This window comes from Leucoraja erinacea, chromosome 38, assembly GCF_028641065.1.
Source record: "Leucoraja erinacea ecotype New England chromosome 38, Leri_hhj_1, whole genome shotgun sequence".
NCBI lineage: Eukaryota > Metazoa > Chordata > Chondrichthyes > Rajiformes > Rajidae > Leucoraja > Leucoraja erinaceus.
In genome coordinates this window covers 5972033-5983039 of record NC_073414.1, presented here as the reverse complement: position 1 = coordinate 5983039, position 11007 = coordinate 5972033, and the positions used below count along the sequence as shown (strand labels likewise).

The 11007-nt window shown below is 43.4% G+C and overlaps 1 protein-coding gene across 1 annotated transcript; it reads left to right on the top strand.

The window, feature by feature from the left end:
• Positions 1 to 11007, top strand: LOC129714191 (ADP-ribosylation factor-like protein 6-interacting protein 4). Its single transcript, XM_055663708.1, has 4 exons — positions 1 to 123; positions 7240 to 7316; positions 9286 to 9369; positions 10370 to 11007. The coding sequence occupies exons 1-4, from the start codon at positions 111 to 113 to the stop codon at positions 10430 to 10432; spliced, it is 237 nt and encodes a 78-aa protein (XP_055519683.1). The 5' UTR covers positions 1 to 110; the 3' UTR covers positions 10433 to 11007.

The following is an 11007-nucleotide window of genomic DNA, read 5'->3' as shown; positions in this document are numbered from 1 at the left end:
CTCTGGTCACCTGGAGGGGGCGAGGCTGCAACTGGGAGGAACCTTTCAAAGAGATTAAAAAGAGACTTCCAGCGACCAGTCCCCAGTTTCGCTCTCTCTCCTGCGGCAACATGGACTGCACAGGTAAGAGGAACCAACACATGTTGCGGGGACAGATTCACACAGTTGGAGTTTGCTTGGTGTACCTGTCCTGTGTGTTTTAGACAAGACTGCATTCTTGAGTCAGGCAGCATCTCTGGAGGACATGGATAGGTGATGTTTCAAGTCGAGGTGCTGCTGCCTGACCTGCTGAGTTACTCTAGTACTTTTGAGTATTTGTTTTGTTTGTAAATCAGCATTCTTGCAGCATTTAGTTCAGGCCCGTGGGGTTTTTTTGTGTTGGGGTATCACCAGCCGAGCAAACACACGAAGATACACAAAAAAATGCTGGAGTAACTCAGCGGGACAGGCAGCATCTCTGGAGGGAAGGAATGGGTTGACGTTTCGGGTCCAGACCCTGCTTCAGACTGAGTCAGGAGACGAGGGAAACGAGAGATGTGGAAGGGTAGGGTGTGAAAACGAGAGATCAAAGTAAACGAGGTGGAGGGGGGGGCAGTGAGAGAGGGTGTTGCAGAACTTGTAGGAGAGAGGATGAGAACTTCCTCAAACTAGGCATACATTGAGTGGATTTTGTGGTGGATCAGATATGTATAGGAAGGAACTGCAGATGCTGGTTTAACATATAACATATAACAATTACAGCACGGAAACAGGCCATCTCGACCCTTCTAGTCCGTGCCGAACACATAATCTCCCCTAGTCCCATATACCTTTACACAGAAGATAGACACAAACTGCTGGAGTAACTCAGCAAGCCAGGCAGCATATGCGGAGGGAGAAACAGCTCGGGACTCTCTTGATGTTGATAGATTCCCACCATGGGCTTGTTGGTGAGACCAGTTCGCAGGAGGAATAGAGGTGCTTGTTGTGGGGCGAGGGAGAAGTTAGCCAGATCCTGGCAGGACGGTGTCTTGGGGGTTGTGTTTTTGGACCTCACCCATTCCTTCTCTCCAGAGATGCTGCTGCCCCGCTGAGTTACTCCAGCATTTTGTGTCTATCTTCAGTGTAGAGCAGGTGTACCTGCAGTTCCTTCCTACACATCTAGGGGTTGTCCTCTGTTTTAATGGTGATATATTGAGAAGAGAGCAGGATTTTGGATATGTAAGGCTTGGGGAGATACAAGCTGAATGTTGGAAACACAGCGGGTCAGGCAGCAATTGTACAGGGCCCTGGTGAGTCCACACCTGGAGTATTGTGTGCAGTTTTGGTCTCCAAATTTGAGGAAGGACATTCTTGCTATTGAGGGAGTGCAGCGTAGGTTTATTCCCAGGATGGCGGGACTGTCGTATGTTGAAAGAATGGCGCGACTGGGCTTGTATGCACTGGAATTTAGAAGGATGAGAGGGTATCTTATTGAAACATATAAGATTATTAAGGGACTGGACACGCTAGAGGCAGGAAACATGTTCCCGATGTTGGGAGAGTCCAGAACCAGGGGCCACACAGTTTAAGAATAAGGGGTCGGCCATTTAGAACGTAGAAGAGGAAACACTTTTTCACACAGAGAGTTGTGAATCTGTGGAATTCTCTGCCTCAGAGGGCAGTGGAGGCCGATACTCTGAATGCTTTCAAGAGAGAACTAGATAGGGCTCTTTAAGATAGCGGAGAGTCAAGGGATATGGGGAGAAGGCAGGAACGGGGTACTGATTGTGGATGATCAGCCATGATCACAGTGATCGAAAGGGCCAAACGGGCTACTCCTGCACCTATTATCTATCTGTGGAGAGGGAGCTAGGCCAGGATTGGGAATTTGGGGGGGTGGGGGGCAGAGTTGTCGGCAAGGTGGGTAGGGGGATGCTTCGAGCAAAAGGATTACCTCTGTTCACCAGAATGTGAGGATTGTGGAGAAGTTGCATGCTATTGTGGTAGTTAGTGGGTGACAATGAAGGGTAATGCAGAGGGAAATGACTGAGATAACATTACAGGATTATAAGGACTGGCTGGATCAGAAATAGACACAAGGAACTGCAGATGCTGGCTTCCAAAAAAACACACACACAAAGTGCTGGAGTAACTAAAGCGAGTCGGGCAGCATCTCTGGAAGACATGGATAGGTGACGTTTCAAGTCGAGGTGCTGCCTGACCCACTGAGTTACTCCAGCACTTTAAGCGTTTTTGTTGTAAACCAGCCTCTGCAGTTCCGTGCATCAGTCTGAAGAAGGGTCCTGACCCGAAATGTCACCTATTCATTTCCACCAGAGATGCTGCCTGGCCCGCTCCAGCACTCTGTGTCTTATTTTTCACTCCGGATCAGATGTTGACAGAGAAAGCAAGTTATTGGAAGTCGGGGAATTTGATATTGTGTCTAGAGGGTTGTAGAGTACTGGACAGAGGGTGAGGTTCTAAAGCTTTTTAAAAAATTGCAGGAGTCTACTGAGAGAAAGGTTGAAGTGGGAGCAGGGTGGTGAATTAAAATGGCGGGGTGGTGAATTAAAATGGCGGGGTGGTGAATTAAAATGGCGGGGTGGTGAATTAAAATGGTGGGGTGGTGAATTAAAATGGCAGGGTGGTGAATTAAAATGGTGGGGTGGTGAATTAAAATGGTGGGGTGGTGAATTAAAATGGTGGCATGAGGAATTAAAATGGTGGCATAAGGAATCTCAGCAATGCCCCAGCCCTTCTCTGCAGAGGATGTTCCCATCCCTCCCCACCTTCTACACAATAATATTTCCCCCTCTTTTCCTGTATTGGAGGGGGGGGGGGGGGGTCTCTATCTAAAGCATGCATGCGGTTTCTCTTTCCGCAGATGCTGCCGGACGTGCTGAATGTTTCCTGCTATTTCTGTTTTTATTTCCGATCCGCAAGTTGGGGGGAAAAAACTTTACTTAACTGTAAATGAGCTGATGTTGGCCAATGATTCAGAGCTGGGGAGGTGCCTGAGGGCAGAGTATAGCTGCTGCATTTATTTACCCAGAGGTAGAATTGACCTCGTCCTAAAATACTATCAGTGAATTATATTGAGCAAAGAAGATGAGAGGGGGAGGGCTAGCTAATAAATGCCCTTTAAATGCGGTCTGAAGAAGGGTTTCGGCCCGAAACATTGCCTATTTCTTTCGCTCCATAGATGCTGCTGCACCCGCTGAGTTTCTCCAGCATTTTTGTGCACCTTCGATTTTCCAGCATCTGCAGTTCCTTCTTAAACCCTTTAAATGATGCCAGCTTTGATAGAAAATTTTACATTGAGGTTGGAACTAGAGACCTTCAATATGAGATGGTGATTGGGAATTTTAGAGTCATTAGAGTATAGAGTGGGGAATTGGTGGAGGCAGATGTATGTGATAGTGGCATTTAAGAGGCTTTTTAGATAGGTACATGGATATGCAGGGAGTGGAATGAAATGGATTGTGTGCAGGCAGAGGGAATTAATTTAACATGAAATCATGTTCGGCACGGGCCTGTTCATGTGATGATCTGTTTTGTGTTCTATCCCTTGGTATATTTTGTTGACAAAACAAGCATTATTAATTTTACGTTTTAGTTTCAAGAAATATTAAGGAACCTACAAAGGCACCTTGTTTTAAAAAATAATAATATTTCTCACCACCAATAACTAGTTGAAAACTTTGTTCAAAATACCTTTTAAACAGGGAGTACAAATCTGGAATGAATCCAGCTGCTATTTGTTCCTTTCATTTTAATGACAGATTATAAAATAAAGCTCCACTCTATTTTGCAGTGTAATTTGTGGTTAGAAGTAATTGGTATCTTTGCTGTAAAATGGATCACACTTAGCCATGTACTGGAGGACGGGCTGATGACAATGGGAACATTGCTACACAGCTATGCTGCTCACAGAACGAAGATGCCTGTGCGGGTGTTTGTTTAATGTGTACTTGATGTTGCACTCCAAGAAGCACACAGTCCTTCACAAACCAATCGACTTATTCCGATGGCAACGGAACCAAGACAATTGGAGCTGATATATTAGTTGCAGCCTTCACAGCCGTTGAGTTCAAGATAACTCTGGTCTGCCATTGGGGTCTTGTAGGTTGGGCAGCTAAGCACACCTCCAGATTCAGGGACAATTTCTTCCCAGCTGTTATCAGTTAACTGAACCATCCTACCTACAACCTGAACTACTATCTTCCTCATTGGAGACCCTGTTTTAACTTTGATCGAACATTAATGACTTTATCTTGCACTAAATGTTTTTAACGATATTCCCTTTCTCATGCGTCTTGACATTGTGGATAGTTTTTTTAGTTTAGTTTAGAGATACAGCGCGGAAACAGACCCTTTTGGCCCACGCCGACCAGCGATCCCCGCACATTAACATATCCCATACCCACTAAGGGACAACTTTTGTCCTAAGGGATATTTTATTTTTACATTTACCAAGCCAATTAACCTACATACCTGCACGTCTTCAATTGTAACCATGCATTGTCTTTCTGCTAACTGGTTAGCCCTCAACGAAAGCTTTTCACTCCACCTCGGTACATGTAACAAATTAATGACTAACCATTTGTATTCTTGGCTAACTGGAAGCCATAACAAGCGTAGTTGCCAACTTGGTAGTTCCCGAGGGGATGAAGAAAACCTGTTTCCGTTCTGGTTCTGCAGGTTCTGAGATGGCCGATGAGATCAACTTTTTGTAGCGGAGGTGGGGCGGGTGATGGTTGATTTGGGGAGGCTCGTTTGTGAAGTGGTGCGTTCCTTCTGCTGGTTATGTAGAGTCTACGCGTGTATCTTGATGCATGACCTCCAAGTTCTCCATCATCCACTTGCATTACCATGGGCCAGAATACTTGGGGTCGGTGAGGATATTACACTGTGCCATAAGCAGACACTGCACAGAAACAGGCCCTTCGGCCCCTTTGGGGCTCACCGACTCCCAAGTATTCTGGTATTAATGTCCATGCCCACCACCCTATCCAATTTCATGGAGATTTTGAGAACATCTTGAATTGTTTGCCGTGTCCCTACTAATTAACCTCCTAACATGTATGTCTTTGGAATGTGGGAGGAAACTGGAACATCCAGAGAAAATGCACGCAGGTTGCTGGGGGAGAATGTACAAACTCTGTACAGAGAAGCACCCGTAGTCAGGATCGAACCCAGGTTTCGAGCGCTGTAAGGCAGCAACTCTACTGTTGAGCTGCCCATGCGTTTGCCATTTGTCTGCTTGATGGCTCCATGCCAGCGAGAAGCTCGTTAGAAATCCTAGCAAGAAATTGGAGACAAATTTCTAATGACTGAATGAGCAAATTGCCCACAACGGTTAAGGGGGGGGGGGGGGGGGGGGGAAGACAGATGAGTGACGCACACTTAGGTATCGAATGGTTGAGACAGCGAACACAGCCAAAGTGGGCACATGTTCTGTGTCCACAATAAATGCAGTGACATCCATTGTATCCATCACTGATCGGGGCCTTGTTGCTGAGTTGTGGAACAGTCTAAAGGGAAATGTTTCTATATGTGTATATGTGTTAGTAGGTTTATTCTATGTTTCTATAGGCACGGGTTATTGATTGGGGACGATCAGCCATGATCGCAATGAATGGTGGTGCTGGCTCGAAGGGCCGAATGGCCTCCTCCTGCACCTATTTTCCATGTCTATGTTTCTATGTAATGCAGAGAGTGGCTTGCAGGGGGAATAGTGGGAATGCCAAGTTCGATGGGAAGCTTGTTGACTCTGCTGACCAAACTGGGCGTGAGGTTTGACGAGGGTGGAGGAGGCGGTTTGTTGCTGATAAGGAGGTCGCGAGAATGCCAGATGACTGAGGCAAAGAAACTGCAGGTTTTCCCCAATGGGAGTAGTGGTGGGAGAGAAGAGAGGTAGGTGGGAGGAAGGGTGGGAATGTGCAGTAAAAACGGGCAAAGACCCGAGGGGGAAAAAAAAAGGTTGCAATTGAGGCTTTGTGCTCTGAATAAACAGGAATGCAGGTTAATCATTTGGCGGATATAATGAGTGATGTCCCATAGTCGACAGAACAGAAATGGTGATGAAGCAAGGTGATTCAACAAACTAGTTGGATTCGGATAATATTCTTGCACCTGTTGCACTTTCTGGTCACATTCTCCTCTCTTTGAAAATCCAAAGACCACAATTATTCACACACACCCTGCTGAAAAATGCATGAGTTCAAGAAGGAGTGGCAGTTTGGGAACCTGCACAGATATCACAACAGGATTGGAATTACAAAGCAAAACACAAAGTGCTGAACGAACTCGGCAGGTTAGGCAGTATAAACAGACACAACAAATGGATGACGTTTCGGGTTAGGATCTTGCTTCAGATGCGAGCACTTTTGTGTTTTTTTGCTCAAAATTCCAGCGTCTGTGTCTTTTTGGAATTAAATCGAGAAAGAAAATCTTGCTCAGCGTAAAATGAAACTTGCCCCACTCTGATTAGATACTGTTCAAGCGTCACTTCTGTTTGAGGCTAGTACTTGTGTATATATATTTTTTTATGTATGGTGGATCAAATGGTCTAATTCTGCTCCCATGTCTTAGAATATGGAGAATCTGTTAACTTCCTGATTGCTATTTGTATAAATAACCAATTTTGAATTCCTCGGCCTGCCATGTTAACAAAATAGAGAGAGTACAGAGGAGATTTACTAGAATGTTGCCTGGGTTTCAACAACTAAGTTACAGAGATAGGTTGAATAAGTTAGGTCTTTATCCTCTGGAGCGCAGAAGGTTAAGGGGGGACCTGATAGAGGTCTTTAAAATGATGAGAGGGATAGACAGAGTTGATGTGGACAAGCTTTTCCCTTTGAGAATAGGGAAGATTCAAACAAGAGGACATGACTTCAGAATTAAGGGACAGAGGTTTAGGGGTAATATGAGGGGGAACTTCTTTACGCAGAGAGTGGTGGCGGTGTGGAATGAGCTCCCAGTGGAAGTGGTGGAGGCAGGTTCATTGGTATCATTTAAAAATAAATTGGATAGGCATATGGATGAGAAGGGAATGGAGGGTTATGGTATGAGTGCAGGCAGGTGGGACTAAGGGGAAAAAAAAAAAAATTGTTCGGCATGGACTTGTAGGGCCGAGATGGCCTGTTTCCGTCCTGTAATTGTTATATGGTTATGTTACAATTCAGACTGGTCTGCATACCTAATTAGCTGGCTCCTGTACTTTCGAATAATTCAACCATATTCTGATTTTTATTTTCTTTTGCAATCAAATCAAAGAGAAGAAATTGAAGTGCGAAAAGGCAAAAAAGGATAAGAAGGATCACAAGAAGGACAAGAAATCATGTGATAAAAAGGTGAGTGCATAATTCAAATGGTTACTGTTCTGCTTTTACTTTCAATTCATAGGGTCATACAGCACAGAAACTGGCCCTTTGGCCCAACTTATACATGCTGACCAAGATGCCCCATCTACACTGGTCCCGCATGTGGTCCATATTCCTCCAAACCTTGCCTATCCATGTACCTGTCCATATGTCTTCATATTTCAATCTTGTTATAGTACCCGTCTCAACCACCTCCTCTGGCAGCTTGTTCCACACACCCGCCTGCGGAAAAGGTTGCCCCACATTAGGTCATAGAAACATAGAAAATAGGTGCAGGAGTAGGCCTTTCGAACCTGCACCATTCGCCATTCAATATGATCATGGCTGATCATCCAACTCAGTATCCTGTTCCTTCTCTCCATACCCCCTGATTCCTTTAGCCACATCTAACTCCCTCTTAAATATAGCCAATGAACTGTGGCCTCAATTACATTCTGTGGCAGAGAATTCCACTCTCTCTGTGTAAAAATTGTTTTTCTCATCTCAGTCCTAAAAGATTTCCCCCTTATCCTTAAACTGTGACCCCTTGTCCTTTTAACAGTCAGTGTGAAATGGTGAGGATTTCCACTATTGTCAGGCGTGTGACATCACAATTCCTATCCCTGGCCTAAATTGCCATTCAGTCCATCAGCGCATCAGATTAATGCTTCTTGTGATGCATTGGCATCTGAAGCGGGTCTACTGCTCTGTTCTCAAGCATATGCGTTTAGCCCAACTAATTTACGCTTCGCTGCCCATTTGGGCTTATTCCTTGTGCCCACATTTGATCCATTTTCTTCTCAACCATTCATATCCAAATGTCCTTTGAAATGTGTTACATCAACCACTTCCTGTGGCAGCTTTTCATGTACTATGTGAAAAGGTTGCCCCTCTGGTTTCAAATAAATATCTTCCGTCTCACCTTAAACCATATGCCTTCTAGTTCTCAATTTCCCCCTGCCCTGCAGAAAAGACTACGCATCTACCCTATCTGTGCCCCTCACGACTCGTACACCTCTAAACATCACCATCACTTTCCTACACTCCATTAAATAATGAAATAAAGACCTATTTCTATCTCGGTCCCTCTAGTCCAGCAACATCCTCAAATATTTAGTGCACTCTTTCAAGATTAATTACATCGTTCCAATGGCAGGGTGACCAAAACTGACCACGGCATTTCAACTCCTATACCATTCTTACTGATGACGGCCAGCATGTAAAATCCTTCTATGCTACCCTAATCTACCTGTGATAACACTTATTTACCTGTGATAGCACTACCTGTGATAGCACCTGTGATAGACTGTTATTTTCAGTCCCTCAGTGCAGCAACACTTCCATGGGTCCGACTGTTAATTGTGAAAGTCCCTCCCTGGTTTGACTTTCCAAAATGCAACACGTCAGATATATCTATACACTTTATGCCATTTCTTAGCCAACGTACCCAGCTGATTAAGATCTTGCTGTCATTTTTTTTCGCCACTAAATCTCACGAGGGGAAGTAAAGGAAGAAGTATGAAGTCGACACAGTATCACTTATTTTAGGTCACCTGCAAACTTACTAACCCTGCCTTGTACATTCTCATCCAAATTGTTGATTATAATTGACAAGCACTTACCCGAGGCATACTGCTAAACAGACTTCTGTCTGAATTTTTTTACCACCACGGGCAGTCACGGCGGCGTAGTGGTAGAGTTGCTGCCTTGCAGAGCTGGAGACCCGGGTTCGATTCCGACTACAGGTGCTGTCTGTACGGAGTTTGCACGTTCTCTCCGTGACCCGTGTGGATTTTCTCCGAGATCTTCAGTGTTGGATAGTGTTAATGTGCGGGTATCACTGGAGGGTTTCTCAGCTGTATCTCTAAACTATCAAGCAAAACCATTGTTGTATACCCAATTAGCTAGTTCACCTATGTGTTATGTGAAACTATAACGAAATTATCTACTTTGTTTACAGAGCGATGACTCGAGCTCCAGCAGCTCAAGCAGCTCCAGCAGCTCGGGCAGCAGCTCCGATGAAGGGAAAGGGAAGCATCACACGGTAGGGCTCAGATTTGATCATTGAAACTCTGGTCATGAAGCATGGAAACCGCCCCATGGTCCAACTTGTCCATGCCAACCAAGATGCCCAATCTAAATTTGCTCAGTATCCTTCTAAATCATTCCTGTCTTTGCACCCGTCCAAGTGTTATTGTACCTGCTTTAACAATCTCCTCTGGCAGCTCATTCCATATTCCCACCACGCAAGTGAAAAAGTTGCCCATCAGGGTCTCATTAAATCTGTTCCCACTCTTTAAAATTGTCTTAATCTCATTTTGTAACAAGTTTGCCATCTAACACACAGCTAGTTGACCCTTCTTCTAGGGAGACCAGACCTTTACCAAGGTCCTATGTAATTGTACTATGACATATTTTTATTTGGATATTCCATTTATATTGCAATAAAAGGACAGCATACTGCTTGCCTTCCTACATTCATGCTGCACATTACTTAATTCATGTAAAAGGTCAGCAGCTCTTTTCGATCTCATTGAATAATAATCTGCCGATGTATATTTTTTATCTTTCAAAACAAACCCATTTGGTTCTTAATCTCATGCCTTGGGACTCGTATGTTTGTATAAATGCTAAAATGGAGCAAGAGAAGCAGCTATTATTACTCCATTGAGCAGTGGTAATAAATATGGAATAATAATAATGCTAGACTATTAACTATACAATGGCATGTTGGGTTTAGTCTCTTAAAATCCCTGTGTGAAGTCAGTACTTAAAAAGATTCTGCATATTGGAATGATGTGATTTTTTGATTCCACTGATCTGGATCGAATGCAACGATACACTTGGGCTAATGACAAAATCATTTAAGGTTAAGCAGTTATTTTCCAAACCAGGAAAGCCACTTATAAATGGGTATACTGTAGTAGCAGTTTCAATATGAACCAAAAGGAACTTTGGAAATTGAGGGAGCACTGGGAGCTCTCGAATGTTATCTAAAACTGAAGGATCAGGGTATAACAAAACATGTCTTTTTATTCTTACAGCATAAAGATAAAGAAAAACATAAGCATAAGCATAAGAAAACGGATAAGCACTGCAAAAAATAATGGCAACAGCGCTGTTGGTAGTGGTGACTGACCCTGCTCATTTTCATGCATCTTGGATTCCAAGTGATCCTCAATTTTAGATTGACTATATTACTACATACTTGTTAATTATTTTCTTGCCACTTCATTTCATTAAACCTTCTGGGTAATTAATGATGTGCATGTAATTAACATTAAACAGCATCTTTATGTACAAGATCTTAAAGTCGTTTTATTAACTGTTAATTACCTAGAAGCATAGTAGAAATTAAAAATACTAAACTTTTGATTAAAGTTAACACAAAAAAGATTTTCTAGAGCCTGTTAAAATTTAAAAACTTTCCAAGGCTTGAACTATTGCCTTGCCCCAATGGCTCTCAATGCTAATAATGCAATGGAAGAAAGATTAAGCTAAGTGGCAGTACTAAATGATTTAGTTTTGATTATTAAGCAAGAGTGGAACTTAAGGAGAAAGTGGGAAGATAGTTGTAGTGATTAGAATGCAATGTTGTTAACCACTTCAGTCACTGCTTCAATATAAAAGATGTTTTTATCTTGTTTTTATCTCTGCTATGATAAATTTTACAAATTAAAAA

Excerpts from the sequence above, each read along its gene's own strand:
- LOC129714191 (XM_055663708.1), top strand. Across the intron at positions 7,317-9,285 it reads AGAAATCATGTGATAAAAAG|AGCGATGACTCGAGCTCCAG; the intron begins GTGAGTGCATAA and ends CTTTGTTTACAG. Across the intron at positions 9,370-10,369 it reads GGAAAGGGAAGCATCACACG|CATAAAGATAAAGAAAAACA; the intron begins GTAGGGCTCAGA and ends TTATTCTTACAG.